At 56.8% G+C, this 21,397-nt stretch overlaps 1 protein-coding gene across 5 annotated transcripts in view; it reads left to right on the forward strand.

Moving 5' to 3' along the window:
• Kif21b (kinesin family member 21B) overlaps positions 1-20,867 on the forward strand; it is a 50,142-nt gene extending 29,275 nt beyond the window's left edge. Inside the window, exons 17-36 of one of the 5 annotated variants that reach the window (XR_011376345.1) lie at positions 282-350; positions 1,320-1,552; positions 1,746-1,893; positions 2,112-2,306; positions 2,405-2,506; positions 3,218-3,383; positions 3,526-3,577; positions 3,748-3,805; positions 4,605-4,810; positions 4,891-4,965; positions 7,181-7,294; positions 8,866-8,904; positions 10,932-11,068; positions 11,905-12,085; positions 13,329-13,493; positions 13,796-13,913; positions 15,101-15,271; positions 15,702-15,901; positions 16,335-16,552; positions 16,927-20,867. Coding sequence is in view for 3 of the 5 variants with exons in the window: in XM_070041856.1 (XP_069897957.1) it covers positions 282-350; positions 1,320-1,552; positions 1,746-1,893; positions 2,112-2,306; positions 2,405-2,506; positions 3,218-3,383; positions 3,526-3,577; positions 3,748-3,805; positions 4,605-4,810; positions 4,891-4,965; positions 7,181-7,294; positions 8,866-8,904; positions 10,932-11,068; positions 11,905-12,085; positions 13,329-13,493; positions 13,796-13,913; positions 15,101-15,271; positions 15,702-15,901; positions 16,927-16,987 (2,490 nt within the window). In the remaining 2 variants the exon portion in view is untranslated. The remainder of the gene's footprint in view (positions 1-281; positions 351-1,319; positions 1,553-1,745; positions 1,894-2,111; positions 2,307-2,404; positions 2,507-3,217; positions 3,384-3,525; positions 3,578-3,747; positions 3,806-4,604; positions 4,811-4,890; positions 4,966-7,180; positions 7,295-8,865; positions 8,905-10,931; positions 11,069-11,904; positions 12,086-13,328; positions 13,494-13,795; positions 13,914-15,100; positions 15,272-15,701; positions 15,902-16,334; positions 16,553-16,926) is intronic. The other 4 variants (XM_070041856.1, XR_011376346.1, XM_070041855.1 and 1 more) reach the window with 4 other exon arrangements.
• Positions 20,868-21,397: the final 530 nt, after the last annotated feature.

Genomic DNA, 21,397 nt, shown 5'->3' on the forward strand with positions numbered 1-21,397 from the left:
ACACAGAACCTCAGGCTGTGTCAGGCCTAGCAGAGAAGCCTAACGGGGCTGCGCCTTCTGTCTGCATTTCCTGCCATAGTCAGGGATCAGTGTCTTATAAGGACCAGGGACTTCACCACAACCTCTAGGGAGCAGAGCTCAGCTCAGAGTCCCAGTCTGGCTGCCAGAGAACATGAGAACAGCCCAGGCTTCCGGCGGCAGAGCTGGCCAGGCTGTGGCCAGCCCATCCAGGCCGAGAAGGTGCCGGTGCCTGAGTGTGGACCCTGCCTCTGCCCTCTCAGTTTCAGATCCGAGCCCTGGAGTCCCAGAAGCGGCAGCAGGAAATAGTCCTGAGGAGGAAAACCCAGGAGGTGAGCACACGTAGCTGCTTCAAGGCCCCGCCCCTACTCAGCGCTCCCTCGAACTTAACTTTTGCTTCTTTTTATGTTTCTATTTTGGTTTGGTTTGATTTCTTCAGACTCTCAGACTCTGTAGCTTGGGCTGGCCTGGAACTTGCTATGTAACCCACGCTGACTTCCAGCTCTTCCTTCTCCTGCCTCTTGTTCTCTGTCATCGATGGGGGAGGGGTACCATTCCTGACTATTCCTTCTTTTATTCAACAAACACAGTGATGCTTGAGCTGTGCCAGGCTTGTGAGAAGCACGCTTCTCAACAAGAGAGTTGGGTGTTGATATCAGAAATTGGAAAGTTGGGGGGCTGGGAAGGTGGCTCAGTGGTAGAGCGCTTGCCTTGCATGCCTGAGGCCCTGGGTTCGATTGCTCAGCACCACATAAGCAAAAAGAAAAAAGCCGGAAGTGGCGCTGTGGCTCAAGTGGTAGAGCGCTAGCCTTGAGCTGAAGAGCTGAGGGACAGCGCCCAGGCCCAGAGTTCAGGCCCCACAACCAGACCCCCCCCAAAAAAAAGAAAGAAAGAAAGAAAGAAATTGGAAAGTTGCCAACACTTACAGTGGCAGACACAAGTTTCCCATACTTCTTTTCACTTGAAAGCTCACATTTTTGTTATGCTGCCAGTTGTTGCAACTGAAGTAAAGATCAAATCCATTCATTTTCCCAAAATAAAAAGAGAGAGAGAAAGAGTTGGAGCTTCAGGACAGATTACAGACTTTGTCCCCACATACTTGAGCTAATTACTTAAAAAGTAGTGTGGTCATCTGTCTTATGTTCATTTCGCATCAGACAGACAAGAGATCTTCTGCCCAAGCCTGAGTCAGCCACCTCTCCTCTCCCAGCCTGGCACCCCACACCCACTCCCCTGCGCTCCGTGCGGCTCTGGGCCGCCTTGCTGACTGGATCCCTCATTTCTTGTTCTCCTGCCCCCAGGTTTCTGCACTTAGGCGCCTGGCCAAACCCATGTCTGAGAGGGTGGCAGGGCGTGTGGTATCAAAACCACCCATGCTAGATTCTGGGGCCGAGGTGTCAGCCAGCACCACCTCCTCTGAGGCCGAGTCAGGGGCCCGCTCTGTCTCCAGCATCGTGCGCCAGTGGAACCGTAAAATCAACCACTTCCTGGGGGACCACCCCACCTCCACGGCCAATGGCAGCCGCCCAGCTAGGTAAGAGGCGGACCGTGCCTGGCTGTGCACGCAGGCAGAGTGCGGGCATCATGGAATGGGTCCGGCTCATATGAACAAGGCTCAGGTTCTGGGAGGGCTCCGGCCTGGGCCTCATCAGCTCCAGGCTGCAGTTTGATGGAGCCAGAGAGATGAAAGGTAGTCAACATAATTCCCCTTTGCCTCTGCTTCCCAGAAAGAAATTCCAGAAGAAGGGGGCCAGCCAGAGCTTCAGCAAAGCGGCCAGGCTCAAGTGGCAGTCGCTGGAGCGGAGGATCATCGACATCGTCATGCAGAGGATGACCATTGTGAACCTGGAGGCCGACATGGAGAGGCTCATCAAGGTGGGCCGGCCTTCCCCTCGCTCCCCTCCCTCCCTCCATCGGGCCTTCTGTGGCTCTGCGGACGTCTCTGGCCCTTCTCTCTCTCCTCCTTGGGGCCTGCTTTGAGATCCAGAGATGTTGGGTGGGGGAGGTCTCTCATGGCTAGGAATTCTTGGTCAGGAGCTGTGGGCAGGGCAGGAGAGTCCCCTGAAGTTCCTCATCCATCCCTGTCCCCCCAGAAAAGAGAGGAGCTGTTCCTCCTGCAAGAGGCTCTTCGGAGAAAGCGCGAGCGGCTGCAGGCCGAGAGCCCCGAGGAAGAGAAGGGGCTGCAGGAGCTGGCGGAGGAGATTGAGGTGTTGGCCGCCAACATCGACTACATCAACGACAGCATTACCGACTGCCAGGCCACCATTGTGCAGCTGGAGGAGACCAAGGTGCCCCCAGGGCTGGGCATGGCCGGGGCAGGGATGGTAGAGATTGGACAGGTGGGGGACAGCCTCAGGTGACAGGGGTCTCTGCTTCCTGGTCCCAGGAGGAGCTAGACTCAACGGACACATCAGTCGTCATCAGCTCCTGCTCCCTGGCCGAAGCTCGCCTCCTACTGGACAACTTCCTCAAGGCATCCATCGACAAGGTGAGCCGGTGGGGCGGCCCCTGTGTGGGCAGCCCGCAGGCCTAGGCACCTCCTCGACATGCCCTTGTGGTGATGTGTACCGGGCCTGGTCCTCCTCCTCTGCGTCACCCACAGGCTCGGGCAAGCCACCCAGCCTCCAAGTCTCAGGTTGTTCAGCCATAAAACTGGAGTGATGACAGTGCAGAGGTTGTAGCTGGTCACGTGGCTTCCGTGAGATGATGCAGGGAAGTGGGCTTGACGTGGCGCCGGGCACACAGCCGCTGACCCTGTGTGTCTGGCCCAGGCTTAACCACAGCAGGGCTGGCTGGAGTCTGCCGGAAGTGGAAGGTAGAGGTTAGGGGTCAGGGAACTTGAGACAAAGCATGTTCCACCCTGGAAAACTGATGCCAGAGCATCAGGAGTCCTCTGGCATCCTGTCCCTGCCTGAGGATGTGTTTCCTCCCGTCCTGGGTCTTGGGAACACATGCACTAATGTGCATGTCCTCACACAGACCCCCCCACACACACACACACTGCCCCGTGCATCCAACTGCACTGGATGAAGGACCAATATGACCTCATACTACCCTAGTTACCTCCAAAGGCCCTGTCTCCAAATACCATCACATTCTGGGGTAATAAGAGTTTGGGAGAACACAGAGCAGAGGGGGATGGGGGTAAAGCCTCCCTCCACGAGGAAGGGTAACCTCAGGTCTTGCTTCCTGCCCTCAGGGGCTGCAAGTGGCGCAGAAGGAGGCCCAGATCCGGCTGTTGGAGGGACGTCTGAGGCAGACAGACATGGCGGGCGCCTCCCAGAACCACCTGCTCTTGGATGCCCTGCGTGAGAAGGCCGAGGCGCACCCTGAGCTGCAGGCCCTCATCTACAACGTGCAGCAGGGTAGGGGTGGGTGTGGGCAAGGCCTCCCGGCTCCCAGGGCTCTCCCACTGCGTCCCCTGGCGCCGGTGTCTTTGTGTCTCCAGAAATCCCAGAGGGAGGCCATCCCCACCCTCACAGGGGTCTCTCAACCCTCTTTCCCCAGAGAACGGCTACGCCAGCACGGATGAGGAGGTCTCCGAGTTCTCCGAGGGGAGGTAGGCGTCTGGGCTGGGAGTGAGAGGCTGGCCCCCAGCCTGCGCCTGGGACTGCGAGGGAGGGCGGCCGTAGGATTCGAGGGCTGCACCTAGATATGGAGGCTCTCTGAAGCCTAGAGAGGTAAAGCTCGGGACATCAGGACCCCACGCCCTCTCTGCTCTTTCCTCAGCTTCTCCCAGTCATTCACCATGAAAGGTTCCACCAGCCACGACGACTTCAAGGTCAAGGTGAGTTCTGCTACAAAGCAGACAGCAGGTGAGGCAGAGCCAGCCTCTCCCGGCCGGGTGCCTAGGCCTAGTCTCCCCCTCACCCCAGCCCGATGTCGCCCCAGCTGGGATGAGGGACCATAAAGAACCTAGCCTGGAATTGAGCGATGTCCAGATAGGTAACCCAGTCTTGATGAATAGAAGGTGGGAGAAATGTCTAGAGCCCCTTCGTAATTGTTTCCACTCTGCCTCGTAATACTACCATATCCAGAAGCTCTGCTTAAAACAAAATTCTCGCTTTTCCCACTCGACTCTGTCCCATGCTAAGTTCAAAGTCTAACTCTAGGTATCCAGTGACTGTGCCTTCAGATAGTTCATTCAACACATTGAGAGTCAACAAATAAGAGAGCTCACTTCACAGCACGGGCAGTGGGGAGGGGAGGGAGGCACAGGGCACAGCGTGGCGTTAGTAGACAGAAGCAGCACCATGCTGCATCCATGCCAGGCTGGGATTAGCTGGTGACAGCAAAGGAGTTAATCTGGATGCTCTGTGCTTCTCAAAGTCTTAACTAAGGGCAGGAAAATGGTTGTTGCTTTAGAGTCTCCAGTAGCCGGAGGAGTTTAGCTACGGAGCACAGAGATGTCTTGGGTCATGTCTGTCTTCTAGTGGCCCCTCTCCTGAGGCCAAGGCAACACCAGTCAGTTTCTTGGGATTTCACACACACACACACACACACACACACACACACGCACGCACGCACATGCACTTTGTGTACCATCTATTAAGACGAATTGGTCCATCTAGTCCTTATCTTGCCAGGGTGAGCCCAAGCTGTCTGCCCAAATGAAAGCCGTGTCCGCCGAGTGCCTGGGCTCCCCGCTGGACATCTCTACCAAGAACATCACCAAGTCCTTGGCCTCCCTGGTGGAGATCAAGGAGGATGGAGTGGGCTTCTCTATCCGGGACCCCTACTACCGGGACAAGGTCTCACGCACCGTCAGCCTGCCCACGCGGGGCAACACTTTGTAAGGAAGGGATCTGGGTGGAAGGTGGGTCAGATGGGCAGGGAGTTGGGTCTGGGCCTCACCGGACCCTTCTGTTCCAGTCCCCGGCAGTCTCGGGGCACAGAGACGTCCCCTCTGACCCGGAGGAAGTCATATGACCGCGGGCAGCCCATCAGGTGAGAGCATGTTCCAGAATCTGCCCCAGAGACCCCGGCCCGTCCCAGGGGTATGAGTGGCAGTGTGACTTCACTCTGTAGATCGCCATGCACATGGTCGACTCTGTCCCAGCTGACCTGCCTGAGTCATTGGTTTCACCCAGGGACCTTGTCCACGCTGTCAGTTAGGGGCCTAGGAAATGCCAATGCCATACAGTAGCTGAGCCATAGTTAGAAGCTGTAATGTGCACTCAGCATAGGTGGCTTTAACTTCTGTTAGCAGGGGTGTGTGTGTGTGTGTGTGTGTGTGTGTGTGTGTGTGTGTGTGTGTGTGTGTGTGTGTGTGTGTGTGTGTGTGTGTGTGTGTGTGTGTGTGTGTGTGTGTGTGTGTGTGTGCTGGGGCTTGAACTCTGGGCCTCACATTCTCACTTGGCTTTTTCACTCAAGGCTGGCACTCTACCACTTGAGCTACACTTCTGTTTCCAGGCTTTTTGAGGGTTAAATGGAGATAAGAGTCTCAGATTTGTCTGCTCGGGCTGGCTTTGAACCTCGATCCTCAGATCTCAGCCACCTCAGTAGCTAGGGTGACAGGCGTGAGCCACTGGTGCCTGGCCGATGACTACTGCTTTTCCTGATGAGCCACATCGCCGTGTCCTGCCCTTGGGTCTTGAGAGCATCCTTTTTTTCAAGGCCTCTTATGAAAGGAGTGTAGAATCTCAAAGAAAACCCAGAGAAGCCAGCACAGACCAGTGGAGAGACCTCCAGCTACGCTGGCACAGGTGGGCCAGGCCCTGTGAAGCTTTCGCACATTGCAGGACGACTCTTAGGGTCCTCTGGTCATGTACTTAACTTGTGTAGGTTTGGTGCTTTCCCTGGATCACACAGCTAAACACTAAGGAAGCAAGACTCAGGTTGATCTCCTGCCACCCACCGTGGTAAGAGGCAGAAGGAGGGCACACGGCAGCTCCCAGCCTTTCCCCCTCTCCAGAGCCTCAGCAGGTGCCCAAGACACTGGCTTACAAATACTTGCAGTGCGAGAGCTTAGGCCAGACTCATGATGAAGCTCCCAAGGAAAGAGAATTTCATCTGAACCTAAGGACAGCCCTCTGAGGGGAGGAGCCTGGAGTGCTGTGGTGGCCGTTCACAAGGCCATGGGGTCTTCCTTGGAGGTATGGGCAGTTCTCATGGTTCATGGCAGTTATGTTCTGTGCTGTCACTACGAACACCAAGTCATGAGTGAGGAACTATTGCTCCTAGGAAGAAAGAAGTCAGGGTAGCTTCCTGTAGGCTTCCAGTTATGACACTTTCAATGATCAATTTACTGCTACTTAAAGACAACTAACTTAACATATATCACTGCAGTTGGCAACCCTAGCGCTGTCACTCAGGCCAGCATGAAGCTCACCAGACCCATACAGCCCAGCCCTCTTATGCTCAGAACACCAAACAGCACTTAGCATTATGCACGGAGATTGTTTCAAAAATTGAAATCAGTGGGAGAGAAACAAGGGAAGGGGTATCATTGTCCAACAAGAAATGTATGCTTCCCTTGAGTTATGTAACTGTAACACTTCTGTACATCACCTTTCTCATAACAACTTAACAAAACTTGAAAAAATTGAAGTTACCTGGCTATCATGGCACACTCCTGTAATCCCAACTACTCAGGAGGCTGAGACAGGAAAATTGTAAATTTGTGGATTAGCCTAGTCAACTTAGTAGTACCCTGTCCCCAAAACTAAAAAAGAAAAAGTTTAAAAAAGATAAGGGTATAGCTCAATGGTAGAACATTTGCCTAGCATGCACAAGGCCCTGGGTACTAAAAACAAAATTTTTTTAATACTGAAATCACTAGAGCCACAGCAATACTAACACAGTTCTAACCAGACCATTAACAAGACATTTGCCCAGTGTCAGAGCTGACACAGCCTCGGGCTGGGAACTTGCATAGGGAGTGACTTAACTTTTTCACTGTTTTACACAAATCCTAAAACACATCCTAAAACAATACGGAAAGCCAGGAGACCCAGGAGCATTGCCTGGGAGATTACAAAGGAATGTCCAACAGTAGATGGACCCGCACAGCCTGGAGGAGCTTGTCTGGGAGCCGGGTCCTGAGATGACTCACAGCAGGCTCTTCCAGACACAGGACAGCAGCAGCCCAGCACCAAGGGTGGGCCTGCAGGTAGGGGTGTGATCACTAAAGACCTGCTCTCTGTCCCCACCCCACCCCCAGGTCTACAGACGTGGGATTCACACCTCCTTCCTCCCCTCCCACCCGCCCCAGGAATGACCGCAATGTCTTCTCTCGGCTCACCAGCAATCAGAGCCAGGGGTCAGCGCTGGACAAGTAAGAGCAGGACTGAGGGGCAGGCTCGGGAGGGAGCTCCAAGGGGGATGGGAGCCTGTGGCTGAGCCCTGCTGGAGGCAGGGGGGAGCTAAGCTGACCCCCAACCCTGCTCTTTCTGCCACTCGGAGCGATGCGTCCCTCCCATCCCTAGTCCTTTCTGGACTGGCCGATGGTGTTCCCTTCCTGTTGCATGCTGGGACCTCAGGAGAGGACAGGAAGGAAGCCACAGGGATGGGGGCACTGAGGGTAGGCAGACATGCCTTCCTGCGCTGGGTCTTTGCTCTCCTCAGAGGACCGACCCTTCCTTCAGCTTCAGCTTCAGCTGGCGGCCTGGCGTACCAGCCATGCAGGCCCCGAACGCCTGTGCCCACGGCCCCTGTTGTAGTACTGTACCTGCTCAGTGTCATTCCCATGGCTTGCTCACCTTGCTTTCCCGCTTACCCGCCCTCTGTGGCGCCACTGGAACATCAAGCCAGCCATGACAACTGACCGCCCTGGAATGAGGCCCAGAGAGAAAGAAGCCAGCGGGGCCCCGCGGCCACCCAGGGCTTCCGACGGCCACTGGTGTCCTAACAGTGGGCCCCTGCCCTGGGCATGGGGGGGATTCCACCCTGCCCGTGCTTGCTCCAAACCGCAGGGCCTGCTCCCGCCCTCTGCAGTCCCCACAGGGGCTCCCCAAAGCTTCCCTACCACAAGGGGCCATGTGTCCCCAGGTCAAAAGGTGCTCGTCCGCCCTGTCCTCTCTCCTTCCTCGGTCACAGTGCTGCTCCCTGAATACTGAGTCCAGGGTCCAACCCAGCAGACCTGGTGCCCTGGACACCTCCTCCCTGGAGCCCACTGCGCCCTCGGCTTCTCACGGGGGGAGCTGTGACCCCAGCCTGGCCTCCCCAACCACGCCTTTACAGCCAGCTGCACTCCACGTTCTGCTTGATTTTGGCTTTGAGACAGGGTCTTGTTCACTCGCTAACCCAAGCTAGCCTTCAAACCACAGGCTCCGGGTGTTTGGATTACAAGCATGCAACATCCCAGCCTGGTGGTGGTCTGTTTCCGGCCCTGTCCAGTGGCCCAGGTCTTGAGCGGAATGTGCGGGCCAGAGCCAGCTCCCAGCGTGGTCCCAGTGGGCTTCCAGGGGGTTGTGAGTTTTGTAAATCAGTGAGCCCTGAGCAATGGCTGCCGTGTCCCAGGGGCGGGGTAGGCGCGGCTGTAGCATTACCAGGGCGGGCTGCTGTCCCTAGCTGTGCGATGGGCCCGCCAGAGAGCTTGGAACCAGTTCAAAGCCCCGGAACCACTTCCCAAGTGTGGGCTAGCCTCCCACCTCTCCTACAGCCCCCTCCTCACGCCCACCCTGCTAGCTGAGGGACCCCCCCACGCCCTCCCCTCGGGGGAGTCTCCCAGCTCCCAGGCTGGCCTGTCCCCCCTCCTCTGCTCTCCCTGAAGGCCCTCCCCCCTCTGCCTCTCTTCGCTCCCCTCAAAGAGAATAACCGCCCTCTGACCCCTGCTGCGCCCCCTCTGCCGTTCCTCTGTGTGTTTTCCTCTCTCCCCTAATCCAGCTAATTTTCTGCCCTTCCCAGGTCTGATGAGAGCGACTCCTCTTTGTCGGAGGTCTTGAGGTACACACAGAATGTCTCTCGTGTTTGACTCCTGCTCTCGCTCTCCCCCGTCTCTCGCTCTCTTCTCTGCTCCGCCAGTCCCCCCTGCCTGGACACCAGCCCTCCGCATGCAGCCCCTCCTCTCCCCGCGCCCTGCCCTCCCCCTCCTGTCCCCCCTGAGACCTTCCGCCACACGGTTCCTTCCTCTCCAGGTGGCCTCATGGCCTCTGACGGCACCAGGCCTGGCTGGAGCTGGGGCTTGGGGAGGAGGGGGCGCAGTTGCTTGTGGCTGGTCCTGTTCTTTTCTCCCTCCTGGTCTGAGCAGGGTGGAGCGGGGCATGGCGTGGGGAGGCTGAGCTCTGCTGAGGGTCCCACCGCAGGTGAGAGAGGCTGTGGGACCTCGGGGAGCAACCAGGCTCTTGGTGAGGGGTGCCGAGGACTGAGCAGGGCCCTTGGGACTTAGCCTGCTTTGGTAGCACGCGGTGCCCCTGCCCGCATCACTTGGTACATACGTGTGCAGATGCCTCCTCCCCTCGGCCTCCAGCCAACCCACAGCCAGGGTAGAGTCTCAGGACCCCAGTGGGGGGTGGGGGGACTCCCAGCACTGGTGTTGGCATTGGTGCACCTTGTACAGCAAGCCAGGCTGGGCCACAAGGAGACGCGAGCGGACGCGCGCCAGCCTCTCTCGGAAGAGAAGGCTCCCTTTTCTCCAGCTCCGCAGCAATCTTGGGCAAACTGGGCCCAAACCACTGCCACAAGCAGAGAGCTGGGAACTACACGGGCAGCCATTTGTATGAATGCCAGGCTGGCAGCTGGCTGTGTCTGACTACCATCCTAGTGGTGAGCTTGGTCACCAGGGCCTTAGCAAACCCCGGGCCACAATGTCGCTTAAAAAAAAAAAAAGTAGAAAGCTGGGCACTGGTGGCTCACGCCTGTAGTCCTAGCTACTCAGGAGGCTGAGATCTGAGGCTCGCAGTTCAAAGCCAGCCCGGGCAGGAGAGACCGTGAGACTCCTATCTCCAATAAACCACCAGAAAACCGGAAGTGGCGCTGTAGCTCAAGTGGTAGAGCGCTCGCCTTGAGCTGAAGAGCTGAGGGACAGCGCCCAGGCCCAGAATTCAAGCCCCATGGCCGACCAAAAAAAAAAAAAAAAGTAGAGTATGTTTTCAGACCTAATTTGGCCCCTGTCTTATCCCAAAACACTCCCTGAGAGAGAAAAACAAGCCCAGGTCAGAACCCCAGGAGGCTGCTATAGCCAGGTCCTCATGCTCATCCAAGCTCCGCCTACTGGCCTCTCAGAGCATCATGGGGAGCAAATGGGTTCCATTTCAGGTCCAGACAGCCCAAGCCTTCTCATCCCCGGCTGAGCTGGGGTTCCCTGGGGGTTTATCCCTTTGCAAATGACTGGCACCACCTTACCATGCTGATCCAGTCCTCTACGTGTAGAACTCTGTGTGCATGTGTGTGCACATGCATGCGTGCGTATGTGTGCGTTCACGCACCTGTGTTAAGTTTCGCTGCCAGCCTCCAGGCAGTGACTAGCAAGTGGAGGAGTTGTGTCGGGATGCCATCCCTCCCTCACAGGTCGGCTGACAGCTGCCCTCCCTCACTCTTGCCAACTGAAGTAGTCTGGAGATTCCGATGGCGGCGGCAGGGCGGATTCTAGCACTTCAGCCTCCTCTGTCCTGCTCCGCCAGGGCCTGAGTGCAGTTCTGTCTCAGGCTGTATCTAGCCCAAGCCGCATTGGGTGGGAACACCCCCCCACACACACACACACTTACACCACCCTCTATGCCTAGCATGTTGTGCACTTCCTAGATGTGTCCAGGATGGTAACTGGCAGATCGCTGTACAAGACAGGCCCCCTGCCGGCCCTGCCCAGCATTCCTGGCTCTCGGCCCTGGTGGCGTTCAGCTAGAGGCTTTAGAATCATTAGCCTTCATCCATCCCCTCTCTGCCCAGTCCCTTCCCTCCATGCGCCCGATCGGCCTCGCTGTGGTCTCCCTGGCTGACGCACACGTCCTCTCTCCCTCTCTCCCTTCGGGAAGGGGCGTCATCACCCCTGTGGGAGGAGCTAAGGGTGCGAGGACCGCCCCACTGCAGTGCGTCTCCATGGCCGAGGGCCACACCAAGCCCATCCTCTGCCTGGATGCCACGGATGAGTTGCTTTTCACCGGGTCCAAAGGTACGTGGAGCCCCCAAGGGGTCGCAGTAGGGTTAGGGTTCCCCCCACTCATCCCAACTGCCTTTGCCCAATGTAGGCTGTGAAGGGAACAGAACACGGAGCCTCCAGGAATTGAGGGGGACCATGACTGGCTTCTCACCTGCTTTTTGTCTAGTCTCTGCATCCCTGGCCAGCCCTCCCCTCCCCACCACCCCCTACCCCACACCCTTCACCCTTCCTCCCTTAGAAATGTTAGGGAGCTTCCCAGGATCCTAACGTCTCAGACCTCAAACACCACCACTCACAGTGTCGCCCAGCACCTTCCCAGAAGCCTCAGCGCTGTGGTAGACAGTAGACACCATAGTAGATGCATATTGCATGAATGATAGACTTAAATTATATTGCATGTATAATAGAAACAGGCATTACCAGAGGCAGAAAGGGGATGAGGAGATTTTACACACACACAGCCTCCAAGAAGTGAAGTCCGCTTGCTTATCATTTGTCTCTTGCCTTGTCAGTCAAAGTGTGATTGAGTGGTTCTAAGCGTTTCCTACAAGATCTGCTTGCCGTGGTTCCTGTAGGTAGTCTGTATTGGCATTTGTAAAAATGAGCATGGAAGCCGTAGGAATTTTATTTCTGTCCAGGATAGCTTGGCAATGCTCCAAGAGCTCACCAATCTCTCCCCTGAGGTTCTCATGATAGCGCTGTGTGCCACTTAGACGCAGTTCCTTCTCCTAGATCTCTCTCCATCTCTCCCTGCTAGCCCTGCCAGTTCCCTGTCACCAGAGGAGCTGCCCGGGCCCGGTGGCTGATGTGGCCCCCTCTTTCTGGCTCTCTCCCCCCATCTCCTGCAGACCGGAGCTGCAAGATGTGGAATTTGGTTACGGGACAGGAGATCGCAGCTCTGAAGGGCCACCCCAACAATGTGGTCTCCATCAAGTACTGCAGCCACTCGGGGCTTGTGTTCTCCGTGTCCACCTGCTACGTCAAGGTGTGGGACATCCGGGACTCAGCCAAGTGTGTTCGAACCCTCACGTAAGTTTTCCTGCCTGTTTCACAGTACTGGCTGTCACCCCAGGTGATAGCTAAGCCTAGCCAAGCCTGGATCCCTTGGCTTGGTAGGACCAGTATCTTGGATGAGTTGGTGAACCTTTGGGTCACACCTTGAGTTGTACCCTTTGAGATGAGCCGGGTATAACCCTGGGAGCCCCAAAGAGAAATCATGAAGCATGGTGACATGCACAGTGACAACAGCACTGCAGCCAGCCTGGCCGCCTCTGTGTGCGGATGAGTCACCATGATGGTGGTGAGCCCTGGCCTGACAGTAGGAAGCAGGCCCTGGAGACAGATTCAAAGATCCTTACGAAAGGTCTTACATCCTTGCATCTATGCTGTTTTTATTACATGAATTTGATCCTCACATAGCAATTAGAAGCCAGGTGCTGGTGGTTTACACCTGTAATTCTATCTACTCAGGGGGTTGAGATCTGAGAATCAAGGTTCAAAGCTAGCCCTGGCAGACAAATCTGAGAGATTCTCATCTCCAATGAATCATCCAAACGTTGGAAGTAGAACGTGGCTTAAGTGGTAGAGTGTCAGAATTGAGTGAGAAAGCCCAACAAGAACCCAAGGCCTTGAGTTCAAGTCCCAGTACTGACACGCATGAAGGAAAGAAAGCAGAAAGGAATTTATTTTAAACTAGGAAAATTACTCTGTAGGATGGCACAATGGTAGGTCGCATCAGTCATTATACATTTATCCAAACGCAAAGAATGTGCAATACCAGGAATGAACCCAGAGAGACAGTGGGCCTGGGGGGGGGGGGGCTCATCAGGGACCACACTGGAGTTGATCACTGGCCATTGGTAACTGGGATAACTGGGAGGCTGTGGCCGTGTGGCAGAGGAGGTAGTGGGAACTCTGGACATTCCTCTGGCTTTTGCTATGACCTGAAACTGCTTTTTAAGAAAAAGAAATCCTAGGAAAGAAGTAGATGAGTTTGTTCTCTTCACAAATGAGGAAACCGAGACTCAGAAGTATTTAGTGATTTCCACAAAGTCCAGGTTCAAAGCTGGTCTCCTGACTTGGTCTTTTGGCCTGTCCAAGCCCACCTGGACCTACTGACAGGTCACACTGATTTGTGTGGTGAAGGGCAGAGCAGAGGTCTTCCCTGGACCCGCTTCTAGGGGAGCCAGGGGTCTTCCTGAGCCAGGGAAGCCTTCCTGGGAGAAGTGAGGTTAGACCGTTCTGACTCCGGCCTCGCCTCTTCATCACGTAGGTCCTCCGGCCAGGTGATCTCAGGAGACGCCTGTGCTGCCACGTCCACGCGGGCCATCACGAGCGCCCAGGGAGAGCATCAGATCAACCAGATGGCCCTCAGCCCCTCGGGCACCATGCTTTATGTGGCCTCGGGCAATGCAGTCCGCATCTGGGAGCTCAGCAGGTGGGTCCATGTTTGAGGAGGAGGCTCAGCTTGAGATGACCCGCCCCTGGGGATGACCCACCCAGAGTGGACGGGACCCCAGCTTGGGATGACACGCCCACAGGCTTGTACCTGTAGCTCGCGCCTCTCCTCAGAGGCCCATGGGTACCAGGCGACATTGCTCTAGCTCTTCTTCTTGCCTGGAAGGGAAGGGAGCTCCCTCTGGCCAGGTCTGTCTGTTGGGAGGCTGATCCCGGCCCCCACCCCGCACTGGCCGGAGCCCCTCTGACACCCTCCCCCTGGCCACGCCCCTCCCCCTACAGGTTCCAGCCCATTGGCAAGCTGACAGGCCACATTGGTCCTGTGATGTGTCTGACTGTCACCCAGACGGCCAGCCAGCACGACCTGGTGGTGACCGGCTCCAAGGACCACTATGTGAAGGTACCTGAGGCTTCCTCCCCTCTGGGCCTGGCTGAGACTGCTTGTAGTCTTACCTCCAGTGCTGCCTAGTGAGACTTCTGGGGACTTGTGCTGTGGGGAGCACCCCCGAAAGCCAGAAAACATGTGCAAGAAGTCGTAGAAGGCAGTTTAAAACACCCCCAAAAAACCAGGGTACTGGTGGCTCACGCCTTTAACCCTAGCTACTCAGGAGGTTAAGATCCAGAGGGTCGGAGGTCAGAGCCAGCCAGGGCAGAAAAAAGCCCCAAACCTCCATCTCCAAAGTAACAAAAATCCAGGCTAGAGGCATGGCTCAAGTGGTAGAATGCCAGCCAAACCAGCAAACCAAGCAGACATGAGGCCCTGAGTTCAGCTTGAGCACGGCAATAAATGAATAGATAATAAATTTATTTAAGTAAATGGACAATAAAACAACCTAAGTGTCTAAGGATAGATGGAAAATTCACTGGGAGGAATGCGAAGCAACTGTTAAAATGATAAACGGGGAAAACCAAGTTAACACAATACTAACTGGATTTGTTCCCTGACTATGTAGTTGGAAACTATAGGTGGCCAGAAACTGAAGGAGTCATATAAAAAGGAAATGGGGCTGCCTATTAGCTACTTGGAAACAGATGGGAGGATTGCTATACAATACCTAAATAACAAATAAATAAGTAAATAAATAAACTAAAGCTGGGGTTTGGTGGCTCACACCTGTAATCCTAGCTACTCAGGAGGCTGAGATCTCAGAATCGCAGTTCAAAGCCAGGCCAGGAAGGAAAGACCATGAAACTCTTATCTCCAGTTCACCAACAAAAAACCAGAAGTAGAAGTGTGGCTCAAAATCGTAGAGTGCTAGCCTTGAGCAAAATTGCTCAGGGACAGTGCCTAGGCCCCCAGTTCAAGCCCCCTGATTAGCAAAAAAAGATAGATAGATAGATAGATAGATAGATAGATAGATAGATAGATAGATATCTGACAGATAGCTGGCAGATAGATGATAAATAGACAGATAGATGGAACAAAAATGGTAGAGGGCATGACTCAAGTTGAAGACTCCGAGTTCAAATCCCAGTACTTTCCCTTTTCCCCCCCAGAAAGGATAATAGAGGTGGCTAGACTGTGCTGATATTTCCACAACAGTAAAAGGATCGCCTCCCTGGCCCTGCCCGCCCCTCTTCCTGCAGATGTTCCAATTGGGTGACTACGTGACTGGCACCATCGGCCCCACCCACAACTTTGAGCCCCCGCACTACGACGGCATCGAGTGCCTGGCCATCCAGGGAGGCATCCTGTTCAGTGGCTCCAGGGACAACGGCATCAAGAAGTGGGACCTGGAGCAGCAGGAGCTCATCCAGGTGCGGTGGGGAGGGGAGGAGGGCCCCGGGCCGATGGCTGGCTCCCCCCTCGGCCCTGCTGCCCCCAGCCACCCCCACGCCCTGCAGCCTCTGCCCAGTCCACCCTGGCCTCAGCCTGCTCCCAGTAGAGGCTTGTGTGTGAAGGTGAAGATGAAGCGCTGGGCTCTCTGTAGTGCAGCCCGGCTCGTCTGAGGGCTAGAGGCCTCTGTGCCATGCAGACTCTGAGGTTTGCAGAAACCAACTCCGGGAATCTGAGCTCCCCCACGTGGGCCAGCCTAGCCTGGCTGGTGCCTCTCTGCATGGCAGCTACGGAGTCTGGAAGCATCTCTCCAACACTGTCCACAGGGACGTGTGTGCTCCGGGGACCCTGGGCAGGCGGTCCTCCTCCTCCTCCTCCTCCTCCTCCCCTCACTCCCATGATCTCACACAGCAAATCCCCAATGCACACAAGGACTGGGTGTGTGCCCTGGCCTTCGTCCCCGGCCGCCCCATGCTGCTGAGCGCCTGCCGTGCCGGTGTCATCAAGGTGTGGAACGTGGACAACTTCACACCCATCGGCGAGATCAAGGGCCACGACAGCCCCATCAATGCCATCTGCACCAACAGCAAGCACATCTTCACGGCCTCCAGGTAAGCGCCGCGTGCAGAGGCCGCCCGGGCGCCGGGTCTCACATCGCCCTCCCTGCGTGCATGGGGCAGGGGCGGGAGGCTTTCCCCGCAGCGTCCTCCCTGCCCGGTGGTCTGGGTGCTGCACAGAGCCGCCGGCTGCAGTGCACACCGGTCAGCTGTCCCCACACCTCCCTGCTCCTCCCTCGGAGGTCCCCCATCTCCACCCTGCCCTGGTAGCTCGCAGACCCCAGAGCAGCCTCCCTCTACCCCCAGACCACCCACCCACACCAGCCCCAGCTCTGCTCCCCCCAGACCCTCTGCCCAGGGGTGCTACTCAGACGGGTGTCTTCTTTTTCCTTCTTGTTCCGACCATGTGTCCCTTCTCTCTCTGACCCCCTCCCCGTGTCCTCCTGCCTCTCCTCTCTGCCTCTCCGCCTCTCTCCCCCCCCAACAGTGACTGCCGGGTAAAGTTGTGGAATTACGTCCCTGGACTCACCCCCTGCCTTCCACGCCGAGTCTTGGCCATAAAAGGCCGCGCCACCACCCTGCCCTGACCCTCATCTCTCCCGTCTCCTCTCTCCGTCTTCCCCTCCTTCCTTTCCCCTCTCTCCATCTTCCCCCCTCTCCTTTCCCCTGTCTTTCCCCCACTTCGATCTGAGCTGCTTCTTCACGGTATGAGATTGTTTTACTCTTCCTTCCTTCTCTCCCTGCCTGTCCTCCTGAGTCCAGCGAGGCGGCCCCGCCCTCCCCTCTTCTCCTCCCAGCCTGGGGCCAAGCCCAGGGCAGGCGTGCCAGGTAGCAGAGAGCGGAGGGGAAGCATTCAGGTCTGAACAAAACCAAAGAGCCACAGGAAAGCTCAGGAGGGGTGGGGGGGTCTCTCCTGTGGGGTCTCTGAGACCACAGGCCCACCCTCTGCCTAGTACCCCCCGCCATGCAGTCCACCTGATTCTGCCCAGCCCCGTGGGGAAGCAGGGAATCAGTCCATCCTTTATTTCAGCCGGGCCCTGCCTGGAGATCTGACCTGCCCCTCTCTGTCCTCTCTCCAGTGACCTGACAGTGAAGCTCTGGAGTGTCCGGCGGCTGCAGGCGGCCCACGCCAGGAGTTAGGTCAGCCTGCACCGTGAGGGGCAGCAGCTGTGGCCAGCTGCCCTGGGGACAGAGGGTGCAGCCCTTCTGCTTCCTGCCTCTGGGCTTCCCACAGGACGCTGTCCCTGTGTCCTCCCCCCCTCCCCCTTCTTGGGAGCCTCCTGGGGAGAGAGGTGGGAGGGGAAATTAAGCTGTGAAGCCAAAGGGTATTAACTCCTCTCCACACCTCTCTAGTGGCCCCCTGGCCTCCCCTCCCGGCCACACTGCCTCCTGCTGAGCCAATGCTGCCCCACCCTGTCCTCCAGGCCGTTGGCCGGGTACAGGGCGAGGCCCTCTAGAGAAGGAGAGGCTGCCCTAGCCCCATCCGTGCTCCCGTAAGCTGGCGTCCCCCATATCTCCTCCTGGCCCACCTGTGGGGCCACTGCACCTGCCTCTGAGCCCAACAGGGTCGTCCTCAGGTAACCATGGAAACCAGGTGTAGGCAGCTGGGCCTTGCAGCTGATTCTGAACCCTGTGGTCACCAGCAGCTCCCAGTGGGCCTCGACCATTCCATAGCACGCACAGTGCCCGCAGTGTTGCTGCTGGAAAGATTCCTTTGGGGACATGGTCAGGAATACTTCAGTTATTTAATTTATTTTTTTTTACTTTTTTAATTTTTTGTGCTGGTACTGGGGCTTGAATTCAGGGCCTGGGTGCTCTCCCTGAGCTTTTTCACTCAAGGCTGACGCTCTACCACTTGAGCCACAGCTCAATTTGCAGCTTTTTAAAATTTTTTTTGGCTGGTTAATTGGATGGAGATAAGAATCTCACGGACTTTCTTGCCTGGGCTGGCTTCGAATCACAATCCTCAGACCTCAGCCTCCTGAATAACTAGGATTACAGGCGTGAGCCACTGGTGCCAGGCTTGGTTTTTTGTTCTGTTTAAATTTTATCTTTATGTTTTGCTATTGATCCTGGAAACTGACTTGAAGTTTCTTCCCACATGTTCTTTTAGTCAGCTCTTGGGGGGCCTGCTCCCCAGCTCAGTGCCACCTCCTCTGCTGTGCAGTCGGGAGCTGGCCCTCCACCCTGCAGCTCCGGCCTCTCCCCAGCTCTGCCCATGGGACCCTTCAGCGCGGCCCGGGCCTCTAGGCCGCCTCGTGCCACAGTGCCTTCCTCCGTCCCGGGGCCTGGCACCGTGCTGGGCAGCCTTAAGCCAGCCATGCCCGCCACTCCACACGTGTCTTCTACTCAAGGGTCTCACGCCTGCTGCCCTCGAAGGTGGAAGGCCACCTCTCAGCCTAGGGGAGGGAGGGGGAAGGCGGCTAGAGAGCCGATTGGGTGGGGAGACTTCCCAGCACCTCCCCCTAGCCTCCCGCCAACCTTGTTTTCACTGAGAGCCTCTCCAGACTCTTCCCTGTGCTCCTTCTGGACACAGGTCTTCAAGCTGTTAAAAACCAGCCTAGGGCATAGCCTTGCCTTCTAGATGAGCAAGGAGAGCAATTGGTTTTGTCTTCTTGGGGGGGGGGGGGGGGAGGGGGTAAATGGAAACAGCGCCCCCTGTTGGGACAACTCTGCATTTACAGGAGTGGCCTTGGGTTCTCCATCTTCACCTCCCAGCCCAGCCCAAGCCCAGCCATGCTGTTTGATCCCTTGCTTCATTGGTCTTCTGCTTCCCTGCAGAAGCCAGGAATTCCAGTTGCATTCAGAGGACCTTGTGACTTGTGGACTTAGCAGAGCTGGCTCAGTGTTTCCGTCCTCTGCGCGTCCCTCTCTGTGGCCAGGGCCCGCCACGCACGCCTCTGGTGTGGGAGGGTCACACGCCAGCTCCCCTGGACTCCCCTGGAACTGCCCCAAGGCTAAAGCTTCTGTGCTTGCTTGTTGGTGGCGGCACCTGCCAGACGCGGTGTTGCGTCTGGGTGGCCCGTGCGCTGCACGCCGCCCCTCGGATCCTGCTCTCCTGCTGTCTGGACAGTCAGCCTGGGATGGGGCAGAAACCCTTCTCCTCCCGCCCGTGACGGAGCACTGGGAGCCGGCCAGCTCTCACGAGGGACCACATCTCCTCCCCTCCATCCGTCCGTCCGTCCCCATCACTGATGTAAAGCTTTGACCTGGACCCTGCATGACTGTTTACAAACCGAGAAACACAAGAGGCGTGTGCCCGGCCCGCCCCGGGCAGCTGAACTGTAGCCAAGGCTTTGGTCTTAGGGCCCCCTCGAGAGGTGCTCAAGGTGCTCTTGTCTCCGCCCTTTCTGCATTTCTGACGGGTCTCTACCTCACAGCAGGGCGGGCTCTGCTGTCCCAGCGTGTCATGACTAAACTTGAAGTCCTCTGGGAGCCCGGCCGCCGCCATCCTCCTCTCCCCCCCTCCCCCGCCCCTCTCCCCACTGAGCGGCATTGGAGGGGACAGGAGGTACATAACCGGGCGGGGCTCCCCCTCCCCCCCCCCTTTGCACAAGCATCTGAAGTGTTGGAAGCACAAACTGGTTGTGATTTGAGCACAACGGCAGGGCTGCAGGCAAGTGGGGTGGGCTCAGGGCCCTTCCATGAGCGGGGTCCCAGGTTAGATCAGGATGCCCGTCTCTGAGGGTGGGTCCTGCCCTGGCTCAGACCCCGGCTTTGGCCTGTGGTTTGTGCTTGTACTTCTGAAATTCAGCCTATGACTTCCTGTGCCATCCTAAAATGTGAGGCCCAAGCCACGCACATCTGTGTGCGGCAGGTCCTTCCTAGACCCCACACCCCTGGTCTTTAAATGCCTGGCCACAGGCAGCCAAAGCGCCTCCCGGCCTAAACACTGGGGCCCAGGTTCTCTGTCTCATGGGCAGGGCCCCTGTGCAGCTTCTGCCCGGATGGAAGGTCCCCATGACCCCAGAGCCTTCTCCACACAGTGCCGGGCCAGGACCCTGCTCTCAGTATTAGCCAGATCAGTGTTCAGTGACTCACCCCTCCGGCCACCATCTGCAGAGGCAGCGCCCGGAGCCGCCTTTGGAGACACGCCCTTCAAGTGGTCAGGGCGCGGCCTCTACCCACCCATCCTGCCCCAGCTGCTTTGGACCCTCAGCTGCCCGGCCCTGCTGCCCACCTGGGCTGTGTGGCTGGGACAGACAATAATTGAAAGCACAAAACCACACAGGGACACGGCTGAGTCGCTGGGACTTCTGCCCTCCTGTGGGGACAGCCCCCTGGAAGTCAGAACTGGTGTGTCTTCAGCCAAGCCGCTGTGGGGCTGGGCTGGGTGGAGGGCACCTCCTTCTGTTTGGCCAGGCCCTGCCCGTGCCCGGTACCCTGCCTGTGGGAGCGGTAAGCCCCCTCCTAGCACAGGGCCCGCACCTGGGCAGCTAGCCCTTTGCCCTCTGCAACAAAAAATTGCTTCCTGCTTTTTTTCCCCTGGGTACACTTCCTGCTCAGCAGCCCCGCCCTCCATGCCCCCCCCCCATCTTCTCAGCCCTTTACATATAAGAACAGAGTCTACAGGGAACGTTCCGTTTCTTTGGCATCTTTAGTCTGTCCCTATGCCTACCCTCCCTCCATGTCTAGCCTCAGATAGCTCCCCCACCCCCCCAGCTCCCAGCATCCTTAGAGTCCTTCAAACCTGAGTTCCAAGGGCCTTGCTGGGAAAGTGGGAAGTAGACACTGCTTGAGGAAGAGCCGAGGGTCAGAAAAGACCCTGGACATGAATTGGAATCCCGCTCTGCCTGCCCTCACCCCTGCCGGGCTTTTCTAGCTCTCACCCCTGCCCGGGCTGGGTTTCATGCGGCTCACGCAGTCCTCTACGAAGTGGTAGCACAAGGTGTATATATGTTTTGTACCTCTGCTGATTGTACATAGTGTATGAAAGTTATTTAAGCTTCATGTTGTACATTTCTGTCCCTAGATTGGATGTGTGTTCTCAGTTGTCATCAATAAAACCCAAATGATCCTGTGTGTGGAGCTGCTGGTGGCAGGGGCGGTGCGGGCAGGGCTGGCCTCTCAGGAAGCAGCCCCTGGAGAGAGCTGCATTCCCCACCTTCCCTGTGTGTTGCCTCCTGGGGCCCAGGCAGGTGCAGCTGCTAAAACGGAACAGAGGGCGCTGGCATTTGCCGAGCCTCTGCTTTATCCCAGTTCGTGGCTCTTCCCTGCCTCGTGACAGACTATCTCATTTAATGAGATGAGGGACGTCTCCAGCTGCAGTAACTTGTCCAGGCTCACAATTGGCAAAGGCACAACCAGGAGTTTGCCCAACTGCAGCCCCACTTTGCCTCTCACTAATGTATATGATGCCTTCTCTCGTTCCTGGAACTCACTGTGTGTGGTGTGTACTGGACAAATTCTCTTCCCTTAGAGAGAAGACAAATATAAACGGCTCATATATGAAAACACCTCTACCTTGGTTGTTTTTGGTTCTGTTGGCTTGGGTTGTGTGTGTGTGTGTGTGTGTGTGTGTGTGTGTGTGTGTGTGTGTGTGTGTGTGTG

The sequence above is a fragment of the Dipodomys merriami genome, unplaced genomic scaffold (genome assembly GCF_024711535.1).
Source record: "Dipodomys merriami isolate MVZ:Mamm:240054 unplaced genomic scaffold, mDipMer1.0.p SCAF_31, whole genome shotgun sequence".
In the NCBI taxonomy this organism is placed as follows: Eukaryota; Metazoa; Chordata; class Mammalia; order Rodentia; family Heteromyidae; genus Dipodomys; species Dipodomys merriami.